At 40.5% G+C, this 16,085-nt stretch overlaps 1 protein-coding gene across 1 annotated transcript; it reads left to right on the top strand.

Moving 5' to 3' along the window:
• The first annotated feature begins 10,078 nt into the window (after positions 1–10,078).
• LOC308391582 (uncharacterized protein) lies at positions 10,079–14,621 on the top strand. The gene is made up of 6 exons (XM_080874235.1): positions 10,079–11,467; positions 12,992–13,153; positions 13,395–13,569; positions 13,700–13,782; positions 13,893–13,981; positions 14,193–14,621. The coding sequence occupies exons 1-6, from the start codon at positions 10,859–10,861 to the stop codon at positions 14,272–14,274; spliced, it is 1,200 nt and encodes a 399-aa protein (XP_080730361.1). The 5' UTR covers positions 10,079–10,858; the 3' UTR covers positions 14,275–14,621.
• Positions 14,622–16,085: the final 1,464 nt, after the last annotated feature.

Genomic DNA, 16,085 nt, shown 5'->3' with positions numbered 1-16,085 from the left:
AATACACACACCAAAAACAATAATAAAATAAAATTCTGGGAAAACGCTCAAGGGCGACCCCTAGCGACTGTCAGCAGGAAGGACACGTGATATGACGAAGATGGGTGTGAGAACGTTTCACAAATTGTTTTCAATGGAAAGAAGATGAACTGTGGATATCTTATTCTGGGAAGAAACGAAATACCATTAACTAAAACTCTTTAGAGGAATTTTTCGAAAGACTTACTGAAAAGGGATCATAAATTATAGATTAACACTTTATAATATGACCAAGGCTGTAAATCCCCCTGTAATTAAATAGAATGTCAAAGTATTTTATTTCAGATTAGAATTTAATTATATTTGCCTACAAATGCTTAAAAACAAGCTAGAATAAGGGAGCAACAAGTCTATGGGAAAAAAGAATTATACTGTAAGTACATTTTAAGTAATGTCTAAGTAATTTTACTTAGTGCACGAGTAATTCTAAATATTATAAGTATTGCACAACTTTACAGGAAAGGAAGCACACAGTATTGTGTAAGTAACTGTAAGTACTGCATAATTTTTATGGTTCTTTTGCAGAAAAACAAACATTCTTTCCTCATGTCTTAAATTGTTAATGTGTACTTCTCAGGGTGCGGTTCATGTTATGGAGTGCATTAATCTTGCCTTTTTTTACATCTGTATTTAATAATCATTATGTTAATGTGCACGATGGATGTTCTATTATTGAGTTTCCCCCACTTTATATTAGGCATTTAGCAGGAATTTGGAACAGTTTATTGTTAATTCTGATAAGTTATGTTTTGGGTTCGATTATAAGTAAAAGTAAATATAAGTATTACTTAGAATGACTTACGCTGTACTTAATTTACTTTAATCTAGTCTACCTACCTTTAAATAATTGTAGGTAAATATTATTTACTTTTGAATTTCAAATAAAACAAAATTCAACCCTATTACAGCAGAATTACATGCTTAGTCACAGGCTGTATTATAAAGTGTTACATTCAGTGTCTTACCAGAGGATACTTAATCTTTGGAAAATGGGAAATAGTTGCAGTGATTTATTGAAACATGCACACATACATGGAAATACAATATGCAAGGTAAAATGAGAGTTTGTACAATTAAAATAAGCCTAAAAGTCAACATGTGTATATGGCAAACTTTATTCTTCAACACAACCTGTTAGGGTACCTGGGTCGTTGAGCCAGTGGTTTCAGTTTTGTACCTTTATTTGTGTTCTCATCTTAGTTATTATTGTGAAGGTTTTGGTTTCTGTTTTGCATTTCTATTTTCCCCAGTTCTTCTTGTTGTGTGATTATGTAGTTCTTAAGTTTTAGTTTCCATACTCCCTCTATTCTATCTGTGTCACTGTCTGTGTCTCAACACGTTCTCACTCCCAAAGCGTAACATTTTACGCTAGGTGACAAATCGTCACCATATTACGTTTTCGGCTACCCACCACGTTCCTAAATGACGACCTCGGAAAAAAGAGGAAATATGAGAACCGTCTGGACTGAATCTACACGTTTGCTCTTTTTCTTCAAATCGCTTAGAAACACGCTATTTAACATCATTAAAGTCCTGGTTAAGGTCAGGAATAAGGTTATGGTCAGGGCTACGGATAAGGTTAGGTTTAGGGCTGGAATACAGGGCTGGAATGTCTATTACGCGGGAGCATCATTGCACTGGATTCCAGCCATAACCCGCCGCGTACCATAAGAACGCCGAAGGTCTCCTTTCGCGTTCCTCAGGAACGCCGCGGGACGTGACAAAACGTCGACATGTTACGCCTCGGGAGTGAGAATGGGCTGCCTGGTCCCACGTCTCTGTTCCCTCTGTTGCAGTGCCTGCTTGTGAGTCTGTGACTGTAAGTTCAGTCTGTGGTTCCTCTTTTACTTTGAAAGTCCGTGTCTCATGTTAATGCCTCTGGTTTTGCTTCCTTTGTCTCGTCAGCCCTGATTTGCCCCAGCTGTGTTTCCCTCCTGTCTCCTGTGTCGCAATCTACCTTCATCTTGCTGTGTTCTGTCTGTCTGTATAAGTTTATTTTGGATTCTTAGTTTTGTTACTTTTGAGTTCAGCATTAAAGCAGTTTTGAGTTCACGTTTTGCCCCCGAGTGTCTGCACTTTGGGTCCTCTATATCACCACTCCTGCCTGCACACAGCCTTCACATGACACAACCTGAAGACACACACACTTTTACTGGATTGGCAGTGTGTTCAGCATCATGGGCCCAAAAAATGAAACTGCTGCTAATCTGACACTTTCAGGTGATACATAGAGGATCAAAATCTGATACATTTTTGTGCAACCCAAACCATGACAGAGCCTCCACCATGTTTTACAGATAGCTATACATACTCACTCCTGTACTTCTTTGAACTGAAAATTTAAAGTTTAGATTAACCCTCTGGGGTCGCCGGACTATGGAACGCCAGGACTGCCATAATGAATTAATTAAATACACCATTAAATAATTAATTAAATGTGGCAATAATTAATTAAAATTGGAATTAATTAATTAAATAAATAGTTATGACACATGTAATTAATTAATTATTGACACATTTAATTAATTATTTAATGATATATTTATTTATTTCATTTTGGCAGTCCTGGCGCCTGGCTCTCATCATGAAATAATTTTATCTGTCAGCCTCACCCATCAAACTCAGGGGGCGGGGTTAACGCTGATCGAGTCAAAACCATTGCTTTGGCCTGGTGGCCATTGTTTCTAGCACACAACAACCGGCATGTGGAAGCTAACAGAACTGAGCTTTGAAAAACCCTGTTTGTGTGTCACCAAATACCGTTTTAATATTTTTTTAGCCGAGAATGTAGTGGTTTAATCTTCATGTGTCTGGTCGGTTTGTCAAGATACAGCCTCTTTGCAAAAGTGCTTCGATGATTTCGGAGATGTCTGCCCAGTCTCACGGCAAAGCGTGGGATAGACCCGCTTGCCTCGCAAGCAATCCCACCGACAAAGCGCAGGCCCCGGTACACAACTGTAGTAACCCCCGCTGACTTCTTTTACTGAGGTTATATTTATCGGTGTTTTATTTCCTGATGTTCTTATGTGTCCTACGTGTTTCAGTCGCCAATTCTGAATTATAACTAACATTAAAAACATGTTTAAGGAGGAGAGAGAGCAAATAAATCTGTTTAACATCTGATCTTTGGGTTTTTGTTCAGCAATCAGCGTGACCTGTGTATAAACACATAAAAGAGATAACGTTGGTGTTTCCGTCATGTAGTAACTGCTGGCTTTAACTGTACAAAGGTTGTTCGACACTATGAAACACATACAGACTTCATGATGTTCGGCTAATATTTTTATTGTGAATATTAATCATGAGGGTAAACGGCCCTGTACACCACGGAGCGAGATCAGCATATCCACGATATCCACGATATCCTCAGCTCCATGAGTTAACACAAAGTTTCCCAGCTGACTATCTAACTTCCAACTATTCCAGAGACGTGAAAATATACAGCATAAAGAAAAGTGCAAGAGACTCAGCAGCAGATTAGAATAACAGTTATAGATTTGATAAATGAATCCAAGAAACGAGCAAACCTGTTCCGACAATTTGAGTTTGTATTCCCTCAGCTGCAGACTCGCTGCTGTTTAAATGTTTGAAAAGGAAGATTAGATATAAAAAACGTCAAACATAGACTCAGTCTGCCTTCACATTTGATATGAGGCCAGCACGTATAGTGGCCTCAGCAGGCTATTACTGAAATACACGTGCTATATCATAAACTATGATATAAACAGGGAGGTCCTATTAACATGTTTAGTTTTAAAGGACACCTTCCTGCCTTTAGTCTCATTCATGAGCAGTATTAGTTTTCTTCTAACATCCAGAAGTTTGCACGATGCGTTTCATAGTTTGTAACAAGCCTTTGACAGGTAAACATAACATGACCGAAAAAGCAAAAAAAAAAAAAGAGAGAGAGAGAGAGAGAGAGAGAGTGTTGACATAAGAAGAGAAAATGCTCTCAATTATGGAGACAGGCAAATGGTTCATTTATGTTTGATGTGTGTTTATTCCTCCCTAAATATCGTCGGTGAAGTTTGCCATGCACGTCAGATTTTCCTGCGCATTTTTATACCTCTGCCAACAGAGAGAGAAAAAAAAATCACATTCTAACAGACAGCTGGTGCTTAGAATACAGTTGAATAACTATTAAAAAACAGATGATATTTAGATGATAGTTCAGTCTAACACATGTGCCAGTGAACCATTAAACGTCTGTGAAACTATGCAGTTATGAAACGTAACTTTAACCTCAGCCAAACCGATTTGCTCAGTTGTAAATAAAACAGCGAAGTAAACGTGACCCGACAGACAGAACCTGAGTGAATGAAGTCCAGCGTTTAACCACTGAGAGCTAAAATTCAGCTGAGGTTTCAAAGCTGTGTGCCGGTGATTGGACATCAGCCGCTGATGAAGCTGTTGGCCTATAAAGTGCTCTGTAAGGAAACAAGCTCCAGCAGCTCTGCGCTCGGGGAAAACACTATATTTACTTATCTTGTGCAGAAAAATGCGCTGACATTGCGTTATATCGGGCACCGGCTGCCCAGTTAAACTGTGACTATCACCAGGTAACTAGGCGTGTTTCTTGAATTAGCAGCAGGTGTTAAACAGCTGACAGATGAGGAGGAGGATGCATGCAGGTAAACTGAGGGTCTGTTGAGCTGATCGCTGGTTTCATGAGAAAAATGTCAGCTCGTTCTTTATGTTACAGAAGCACAGAGACACAAGACCAGGCGGAAAGAGACGATCGTTCGGTGAAAATGAGAATCTGCGAATGCAACATGTGGAACACGGAGAGTGGAATATGTAAACAAACCGGTTAACGTAACCCCCTGGGTGCACTCTGCATGCTAACTGTTAGCATAGCTAGTGAAATCTCTGAAAACATCTGAGCACTTTTGCAAACATGTTCTATGTTGACAACCTGACCAGACATACGGCGCGACATTCACGGCTAAAACACTGTTAAAAGTGTAGCTGGTGACAGAAAAACGGGGTATTTTAAAACTACACCACCACCATTGCTGCCTGTGATTTGATCTGCATTCTGGGATACCTGGCTGCCCCAAGTCTACACAAGCAATCGATTATCTAGGATCGACCTGTTTTGACTTACTTTGCACGGCAACCAATCAAATGTTAGAGAAGCTGCATGGGCAGCGTTAACCCCGCCCCCTGAGTTTGATGGGTGAGGCTGACAGATAAAATTATTTCATGATGAGAGCCAGGCGCCAGGACTGCCAAAATGAAATAAATAAATATATCATTAAATAATTAATTAAATGTGTCAATGATTAATTAAATGTGTCAATAATTAATTAAATGTGTCAATAATTAATTAAAATGTGAAATACATAAATAATTAATTAAATGTGTCAATAATTAATTAATTACATGTGTCAATAATTAATTAAAATGTGAAATACATAAATAATTAATTAAATGTGTCAATAATTAATTAATTACATGTGTCATAACTATTTATTTAATTAATTAATTCCAATTTTAATTAATTATTGCCACATTTAATTAATTATTTAATGGTGTATTTAATTAATTCATTATGGCAGTCCTGGCGTTCCATACCGGACGCGCTGGCGCATCAAAATCACATGACCAATTTAAGACGACACAGCTACAAGATGCAGCACGTCAGAGTCTCCATTTCAACTTGGGTCGAAAGTGCGGACTTCAAACTATATACCAGTTTTTGAATTGTGTCGATGGGCCACGTAAAACCAGAGTTATGATAAAAAATACACGCGATGTTTTTTTTCTGAACAAAACAGTGGTGTTTACAGCGGGAAGAACGGTAAAACTGCATTTTCTACAGACAGCGCTAGCAAACACTCTCCGCTTGCGAGTGAAAAAAGAAAAAGAAAAAACACCCCTTCCCTATTGGTGTTAGAGTTTACCATGTCAGCCAATCAAAAAAATGATATGGCAAACATGTGAGATTTGGTTGTTTAGGGAGAAGGGGAAGTTTTTAGGGGTGACACCTGCAACGGAAAGCGGGCGAGCGAAAGACAGAGAGAGAGAGAGCGCAAGTTTTCATATGTGAGACATTAGTGACGTTTAGCGTGTTTGGAGGCTATAGTTAGTTTGTTGTGTAGTTATTGTCTTGTATTGTGTGTCAGTTAGACTGCTGAATTTCATATTTGCTCTAAAAAAGCCGTCAAAGTTCCCATATGGAAAACTGGACTGATGCACCTCCTGCTGTCAGACCTGCAGGGTTTGGGCCTGTGGTGTTCTCCTCTGTCTTATACTGAACACAAACTATTTTTTTTGACTGGCACAAATAATTTGTGTGCCTTCTTATTTGATGCAGCACACCTGATTGTTCTGTAAATAGATTTAAATGGTTATATAAAAAAACGCCTGAGGCCTTGGCTGCATTTTTAGGTAAATAAATAGTACCTTATAACTTTGTTGTTTGCAAAACTTGTGCATAATTTTTAGAAATATACAATTTCTATTTGCATTTCAAGTTATGAAAATGATTCGTTAAACATGTTTGTGGGTTTTACAGTAAAAAATATAACTTTTTTCTACTCGGATTTTGAATTTTTTGTTTGAATTTAGATCAACTGTGCTAATATAGTATACCCAAATGAAAAAAGAACTCAAATTTCAGATATTTGAGGTTGTGCTGAAAATAATGATACCAAACAAGGCAAGAAAAACATATTTTAAAGGTGAAATATAGAGGTAAAATCAAAAGTGGTCAAAAACGGCCAATTATACCCTGGACCCCAGAGGGTTAATCACTTCGTAAAACCTGTTGACACTGATTTTCAGTCCAGTTCTGGCATGGGCAGTCAGGAAAAGCTGAAGATAGCTCGGGCCCCGCCAGGTGGGGGAAGAAGCAGAGTTGTCCAGTCCAATGGAAGGCGGGTGGCCACGGCGGGGGGCCTGGGCCGGCACCACCTGATCATCCAGAAGAACATGTGCCGGTTTAAGTTTGTCATTGGAAACAACCTCCTGCTGACCCCCAAAGTCCAAAAGGAAATGCTTCCAGCCCGGTTGAATAACCCTAAACGGGCCTTCATACAGTGGACGCAGCGGAGGCCTATGAGCGTCATGCCTGACGAAAACAAACTGCAACAACCTCGGAACAAAAGTGACGGGCACACAATGGTGCACTGGGCCAGGAACAGAAAACGAGTCTCTTGGGGGACAGAGAAACAGCACAGAGGGATCGAAGCACGGGGCAGGCTCTCGGGCAAGAATTCCCCGGGGACCCGGAAGGGCTGGCCGAGTTCAGCCGGGGAAACTCCGAGGTCTTCTTTAACCGCACAGCGCAACCCCAGTAAAACCCACGGAAGGCGGTCAACCCAGTTGCCATCTGTAAGAGAAGCACGGAGCACGGCCTTAAGCGACTGGTGGAAATGCTTGCACATCCCGTTGGCCTGCGGATGGTACGCAGTGGTTTGGTGGACCTTAACCCCCCAGGCCATCAGCCATGGCAGACCAAAGCTCCGAAAAGAACTGGGGGCCCCTGTCTGAGGTGATGTCGGTGGGGGGACCGAAACGAAACGTCCTTCAGTACAAGGCCCGTTTGCGCAGACCACAGAGCAAGGACGTCCGGGTCGGCACGCTGGTCAGCGGCCATAGCGTCAAAGTCTATGCCGACATAAACAGGAGAAACCAGTGCACGGGACGGACAGTCAGCCACGCATGGATGGACGAGAACTCCTGGTTTCAGCTAGGGGCCAGACACAAGGCTCTGGTCAGCTCCACTCCACTCCAACCAGCGCCATGGACCGTGGCTGAGACGCGTGGTGGCTGCAGAGGGGGCAGGAGGATCCGTCTCTCGCACCCTCACCCCTCCGGCGCGGTAGTACTGGAGAATAAATTCAATGTCCTGGATCCTGTGGACTTTCCTCCTCTGACCGCTAGCCCTCGCCATCCCGCTGTGTTGCTGAGGTCTGCGCCATCTCCACCACTACGCCCCCGGAGTCAGGGCAGCAGAAAGGAGGTGGAGGAAAAATAAAAATACTATCAACCATCAAATATTTTGCGAGCAACTTAAAATGTACAATAATACATTAAGGAACTCAAGAAATTCATACTTCGCCAAAATAATCAGTAATAACAAAAATAATCCCAAGGTCCTCTTTTCCACCATAGATCATTTATTTAACCCTGATTTTAACAGCTCCCAAAGAACCCCACAGACTCACTCTGTGAGCAGTTTGCAGACCACTTCAGGGGAAAAATCAGCGCCATCAGATCTGATATTTTATCTAATCGCGATATGTTTGTAAACACATCTGATGGCTCGATTGTACCTGAGGAGACACTGGACAGCTTTGTCCTGGTTAATGCTGAGAACCTTCAGGAAGTTTTCTCCACAGTGAGACCCACCACATGTCTTTTAGATCCAATCCCTTCTTCACTCTTTAAAACACTTTATGGATTTTTTGAGGCTGAGCTTTTATACATGATGAATTGCTCTCTTCAGTTGGGTGTCTTCCCTGCTGCCTTTAAAACGGCGGTGGTGAGGCCCCTTCTGAAGAAGAGCAATTTGGATTGTAATGATTTTAATAACTACAGACCTGTATCCAACTTACCATTTTTAAGTAAAGTCTTAGAAAAACTTGTTTTTACTCAGATTACTGATTTTCTCAATGATAGACAGATCCTGGAGATATTCCAGTCTGGATTTAGGGTGAACCACAGCACAGAGACGGCTCTCCTAAAGGTTTTAAATGATCTTAGATGTAACTGGGACTCCCAAAAGCTCTCAGTCCTGGTGCTAATGGATCTAAGCGCAGCCTTTGATACAGTAGACCACGCTATTCTTTTAAACAGACTAAAACACATGGTGGGCCTCTCTGGTGCTGTACATAACTGGTTCACTTCCTATCTCTCTGACAGAACTTTTATGGTGAGTATGGATACATGCTCCTCTAAGATCCATAGAATGACATGTGGTGTGCCTCAAGGGTCGGTTTTAGGCCCTGTACTTTTTAATTTGTATATGCTCCCTCTCGGCAGTGTCATCAGGAGGCATGGAGTGAACTTCCACAGTTACGCTGATGACACGCAGCTGTACATCTCCGTGTCTCCTGATGACACCAGACCAATGGATGCCCTTTTTAACTGTATCTTAGATATACGATCTTGGATGGCAGAAAACTTTTTACAGCTTAACCAGGACAAAACTGAAGTTTTAATTGTCGGTCCTGAGGCTCAGAGAGAGAAACTCTTGTCTAAATTAGAGGCATTTTCACTATGTCCTTCGCTACAAGTGAAAAACCTGGGTGTTATTTTTGACTCTGAGCTTGGTTTTATCCCACATGTTAAACATGTAACCAAAATTGGATTTTATCATCTAAAAAATATAGCCAGAGTCCGCCCTATTCTCTCTCGGGCCAACACGGAGATGCTGATGCATGCTTTTATTACCAGTCGCATTGATTACTGTAATCCCCTGCTCTCTGGTCTTCCTAAGAAGAATATTTCAACTTTACAACTTTTGCAAAACTCGGCAGCTCGTGTGCTGACGAAGACCAGAGGGCGGGCCCACATTACACCGGTTTTAGAATCGCTGCATTGGCTCCCCGTGTGTTTCAGGGATATGTGTGTATTCACATCATTTATGTTAATGAGAGTGCGGGGAGTGAGTTGGAGGGTGGGGTGCGCTGCTTTTAACTATGTAAAGCACTTTGTGCTACATTTTTTTTTGTATGAAAAGTGCTTTATAAATAAAGATTGATTGATTGATTGATTGATTGATTGATTGCTCAATTGCTAAAAAAAAGGATAAGAAAGTCTGGCTTCATGGAAGCAAAATAAAAAGAAATGAGAGGTGGCTCAATACTTTTGCACAGTACTGCATTTAGATTAAAAAATGTACTAATACAGAATACAATGTGAGAAACACTGATTTTTGAAAACACACACACACACACACACACACACACACACACACACACACACACACACACACACACACACACACACGTGTGTGTGTGTGTGTGTGTGTGTGTGTGTGTGTGTGTAAAATCCTTTGAAAAGACTGAATAAGTATCCTTAAAAGTCATTTACAGAGTGTGATGAAGTTTTGGAGTAAGGAAAATATTTATCAAGATGACAACAAACACCACTGTGAGAACATTATGTCTGTTCAGTGTTTCCAGGATTGCGAAGGAGCCTTTGCATTTGCTCAGATGACCCGTGCTGTCACCGCTCACCTGGGGAATGCAGCAGACATGACCGTCCGTGCTGCACATGCCTACAGGATCAGATAAACCTGAGTTTTGTGAAGTGACGAAGCAGCGTTTATCAGTCAAGCTCTTTTGCTTTTCCCTCTTGGACTCTTTGTATCCACTGAGGAACGTCAGTATGTTTCCACTTTTATCTCGTGGGGGTAACATAAATGGCAGCACTTATACGATTTACCTTAAATATCAGCATTCCTTTGTTTCTACCTCACTTTCTTAGAAGCTCAGTGCATGTTATTATTATTATTATTTCACCTGTAATTACACACGATTCCCAGGTTGAAGATGTGTGGCCATGCTGAGGCTTGCTCATGTCATTTTCTGGACGTTGTTACAGGTGTGAGGACAAATGCAATATTTCAGCTGCATTGCATCTGAGTCACCTTCTTTTCCAAGTAATTAGCGAGGAAGGAGCAGGTATCAACATGCAGCTGCAAGCTGTGACCGGGATGGGCGTGGTGATGGCGCACAGGCGAATCAGAAGGCATGTTGTGAATTCTAGTTCATCTCTGCAAATGACTGCGTGGGTTGTCTGAGCTGGTGCCTCGCTTATTTTCCTCTTTCAGCCTGGCAGCACAGGTGCAAGGGACGAAACAAGCATGAATCTGTACAAGAGCTTTGGAAACCTCATGGAGACTTGGGTAACTGATGACACAAGTCCTGACTCAGAGTGGTTTCAGCGCAATGCTAAAGACCCTCCAACACCTTCCTCAGAGATGGAAACAAACGGGCGCTCAGAATCAGTGGACTCTGGAGTGGAGACGGCCAGCTGTGACACATGTTTTCGTGCTACATCGTCCTTTGCCTCAACAGAAATAGAAGAAGATCTCACTCCAGCATTAACATCGCAGTCTCCTGTGTTCTCCTCTCCCAAGCCCACCTGCTGCCCTTCTTCATCCCCGCTTCTATGTTCCAGCAGCACTCAGAAAGACTCTACTGCCTCGCACCTTAAATTAGAGCAAGTGTTACAAAGGACTGATTCTATGTATTCAAAGGGCAACTCAAAGCCCCTGACACCAGAAGAAATGCTCAGTCGGCGACCTCAAGCGTCTTTTCCGATCAAACGGCACACATCGGAGTTAGTAAGAGGTCAAAGATCAGACAGACTTGACGAAAGAAGGACAGTCAGTCCACCTGTTTCCATTCAGCCAGTGTCAGAAATGTGCAGACGGACTCAGTCTATGATTAGTAACAGGCGGACATCAGAGGTGAGAAGCTCTTCTATCATGAACCAAGCTTTAAATCTCTTAAGATTTTGTGTTTTTTCCATAGTAATGCTCTATCACTTAAATATTGTTTTTGGTTTCTGTTTGTGCTTTTCTGGGGCCAGTTTCGGGATGACATAATTTAGTCACGGTTACATGTACCATCTTGCACGGCACAAGCCAGACATTAGAGGAACGGTTGATAGACTGTACAAGAGGTTTAACAGGCCCTCCACTTTTTCCTGGAGGGTTGCAACACAGAAAGCTGCTTTCATATTCAAAGTAAGGCTTGCATGTCATTAATCAGACAAGATCTCTTTCAACAAACTTTCACAAGACCGTCGTCTGCGCATGGGCTCATAAACCAGTCTGCCCAGTTAGCAGGCATGTGAAGAATGGATATAGGACATGTGGGGAGAAGTCTGTGGGTCTTTTTTTTTTCAGAATGTGAGACATATTTCGTTAATCAGAGGGCAGAAAAAATGTCTTGTTTTGGAAAATTATTTTGGGTGTACAAGATTGAGATGAATGGATTCAATTCTCAAAAAATGTGAAAACCAGTTCACGCTGACAGTGCACAAAGGTGAAGAAACAACTGGATTACCTGAACCATTTGAAAGCATTTAGTTCACAATGCTTTGTTTTTAGCCACTGGGTGTGTGTCATAAGTTTGTTCTTGTATTCGTTTGGCCAAGGTTAAATAGCTTTGGGTAATGCAATACAAGGAAGCTACTTAATGCCAAGTAGTCACATCTACATAACTATATACTTTTTAAATTACATGCAATCAGATGCGTATGAATGTGTCAGTCAGATGAATGTGGATATTCTAACTAAACAGGTTGTGATTTCCATTGTTAGGTTTTCATCTCAACTCATCTGAACTTAATAACTTGAAAAAGTAATATGATATATTGCTTCATTTAACATGCTAACACACTCAATTAGCTCCAAACACCACAGGCATGGTGAAATTAGGCCCCTAAGAAGGCGCTATGTAAAAACTTTGCAGAGAATCGCATACATTTTGCACAAAAAGTGGGATTTTCGTTAATCGGCAGAACTGCAGGTTAATCAGTTTAACTGTGACAGGAACTGTCAGAGCCAGTTCTGCTGGCAGTTAGCCACTCTGCCTCGTGGCCAAGAGGAAGCATTATAATGTAAAATGAAAAGGTTGATAGTATGACTGCCGCAGCTGTTTCATCTTTTGACACCTGTTTTAATAAAAGGTACTGACTCAAATTTCTGGCATGTACAAATGTTGGCTTCACAGCTTGTAATCAAGTTTGCAGGGGTTGCGGGACAGAAAATCCAGTTGTTGTTGGAGTTTTTTAAATAAAGTGTTGAGATGTTTTAAACAGGTATGTTTCATAGTGGTGCTAAATTTAAAAAAAGGGGAATCATGGAAGAGTTTCCCACTCCCAGAAGTAATATCTGCACAAAATTTCCTTGCATGTGCGAAGTGTATTTGTAACAAAACAGCAGGATTTTTAAGTTAACATTTGATTTGCTCTTTGACATTTGCAGGGCTTTGGTTGCAATGAGATAAAAGAACTGAGTCCTGGGTTCATCTACCTGGAGCAGGTGTGTCAGAAGCTAGAAGATATTGCAAGACAGCAGATGGAAAACCGAGCGCTACAGATGGAGGCAGACGTCCTCGTGCAACACAAAGTCTTCCAAGTGAGCCAGGTAACGTCATTCATTTCTTAATGTATGAATTCAATTCAGTCCAGTCCAATTCAATTTTATGTATATAGCGCCAAATCACAACAACAGTCCCTTCAAGGCTCTATGATGTCTCACAGTTAAGAACTCGTAACAGTTTCAACAGGTAATAAAACTGACACGAGTTTGTCAGATTAGTGATGACAAATTATCCTGCAATCTGGAGACCTATATGAATTAAAAAGCTCACTTTTTTTTCTTTTAGACTCCTGACATCTGTCAGACTGACTCTGTAACTGCAGAGAAGGACTTAACCACTTGTCAAAGCCTTGAAGATACAGTAAATGTAGAGCATGTTAGCAGCGAACCCAAGCAGAGGAAATACGGACATTTTCGGCAGAGATCAGCTTCAGATACAACTCTTGCCATGATGCATTTAAGTGAGTTATCATCCTACTGTTGTTTTAAAAAAAAAGCCTGATTACTTCTTGTGGTTGTATTTCTGTCCATTTGTTGAATAGAATGTGTACTTTCTGTGATCATGAAGCCTTATTTGTGTTCCTGCTGCAGAAAAAGTGAATGCAGGCTGGAGAGGGCAGCATATGAGTACACATGACCTGCTGGAGGAGCTTGAGGAAGTCCAAGAAAATCAGGTAGAACATCAGAAGTAAATAAGAAAAAATACATGTGTATATCATGAATTATAAGTGATAAGAAATATGTTATTTTATTAATGTACTCTTAATCTTCTTTTCCTCTTCAGGAATCCACAGAGAAGGAGACAAAAAAACCTATAATGAACTGGAGGAAAAAACTCCTGTCCTTGAGAAGAGATGCTTCATATAAAAGGAGGTGAGTTGTGTTATTTATACACTGATGCAGTGGTCCACAGGTAATGGATCATCGATAAGGAGGCTTTGGTGAGATTTTTGGTGTTGATTTTCAGACGATGCATCTGCTCCTCTTGAACATTTTGTTCTTTTTTTCATGAAACGCAGCACAAACGCAACCTCCACTTTCTGACGTTGACTCGTTTCATCTCTTTCTAATGAATTTTTTAAAGCCAACAGATGCAGCCATCTGAGAAAAACTCGACCCGTCGAAGGCTGAGCCAACTGTTCAAGAGGAAAGACAAAACTGTATAAATGGACCACAGTGTCTGGCTTGATGTTTTGATGTTAGAGATTCTGAGGAGAAAAGGCTTTTCTGCAAAACTACAAGCACTTTAACTGCTTTCAAAACTACTTCCTATTCATCCCTTTATGCACCAGTGTGCTGCATTATATAAATGTAAAAAGTTTACTTGCTTTTTAAAAATTTATATTGACAAATAAAGGCAATTTCAATACTGTTTATTTGACTGGGAAGTAAATGGTTAAGTGGTTCTCTCATTATTTACAATTAGCACAACAAAAATGTCCTATGTTACTGTTTTTAACAATTAAAGCAGGCTATACTGCAAATGTCAAATAAAGGAATGATGAAAATACTTCACAGAAGTTCCAGAGTTTTGTCTTCTTGTAATTTGACAACACAAAGTTCATGTTGTTCATGTCTAAGAAGAACCATGATTACATAACACAGAGTTTCTGCTTAATGTGAAAACCTACCTTAGACCGTGCAGTTTAAACAATGTTGCTTTTTTCCTTCTTATTATTTAGAATTTTTAATCATCAGGAGTTCAAGGGTTACACTCAGTGACCTTTTCATAGACTCAACTTATTCATTTCTTATCAGTTAATCACATGGCAGCAACGGACTGTATTCAGGCACGTAGACATGGTCAAGACAACCTGATGAAGCTCAAACCAAGCAGCAGAAGAATGGGAACGAAAGGTGATTTAAGTGACTTACGTGCATGGTGTTGTTGTTAGTGCCAGATAGGCTGGTCTGAGTATTTCAGAAAGTGCTGATCTACTAGGATTTTTCAGCACAAACATCTCCAGAGTTTACAAAGAGTAAAGAGAAAATATCCAGTGGTCAGCAGTTCTCTGACCACAGGATATGTCAAACAAGAATGGCCTCATAGGAAGACAACATAAACAACAACATATTAATACCAAGGTGTGCCAAAGAGCATCTCTGAACATACAACATATGGAACCTTGAAGCAAATTTACTACAGACCACTGGAAAAATATTTCCTGGTCTGATGACTCTTGATTTCTTCCGCAACCCTCAGATGATAGGGTCAGAATTTGGTATAATCAACATGAAAACATGGATCCATCTTCACTTGTATGACTGGTTCAGGCTTTTGGTGTCGGTGTAATAGTGTTTTTTCTGTATTGTTACAGAAATACAATACAACCCATCTGAGTATTATTGCTGTCCATCCCCTTATGACCACGGTGTACCTATCTTTTGATGGCTGCTTCCAGCCGGATAATTAACCATGTCCCAAATCTCACACCACCTCAAGGGATTGGCCTCCAGACTCCTGATCTCATTCCAGTAGAACACTTTTAGAAATAAGAAGCTCGTGGATGTGCAGCTGACAAATTTTTAGCAGCTATGTGATGGTATCATGCTAAATGGAACAAAATCTCAGAGAAATGTTTACACCACTTTGTTGAATCTGTACCACAAAGAATAAAGGGTGGTCCAAACCAGTACTAACATGGTATACCTAATAAACCGTCCAGTAAGTTTTTAGGAAACTCAGAACAGACTTGAACCAACTCATTACAGTATGTGGAAGATTTTAACCAACTGCCAAATGTATTGTTCATCAGTTGCTGTTGGACTGTTGAACTTAATGAATCAGCTATTTCAGATTTGGAGTAAATTGATTTTCACTACTTAGAAACTTTAACTATTCAATTCAAGGGTTTCATGGGCTAAAACTGCCTTTAAAATTTCCTTGCTTATCAAAAAGTTTACACTTTTTAATCCAATTTTGGGGTTTTCATCTGAATGCTGTAAGAAACTGGTTTAGCATTCTTTTTTTGTACTT

This window comes from Rhamphochromis sp. 'chilingali' (assembly GCF_963969265.1).
Source record: "Rhamphochromis sp. 'chilingali' genome assembly, chromosome: 2".
Lineage (NCBI taxonomy): Eukaryota > Metazoa > Chordata > Actinopteri > Cichliformes > Cichlidae > Rhamphochromis > Rhamphochromis sp. 'chilingali'.
Note: the sequence above shows the minus strand (reverse complement) of the source record. Positions and strands in the feature narration are given on the sequence as shown.

Bases quoted from the DNA above. Each gene is read 5' to 3' on its own strand.
- LOC308391582 (XM_080874235.1), top strand. From the start codon at position 10,859: ATGAATCTGTACAAGAGCTTTGGAAACCTCATGGAGACTTGGGTAACT. The intron at 13,154-13,394 runs GTAACGTCATTC...TTTTTCTTTTAG, and splicing joins AAGTCTTCCAAGTGAGCCAG to ACTCCTGACATCTGTCAGAC. The intron at 13,570-13,699 runs GTGAGTTATCAT...TTCCTGCTGCAG, and splicing joins TCTTGCCATGATGCATTTAA to AAAAAGTGAATGCAGGCTGG.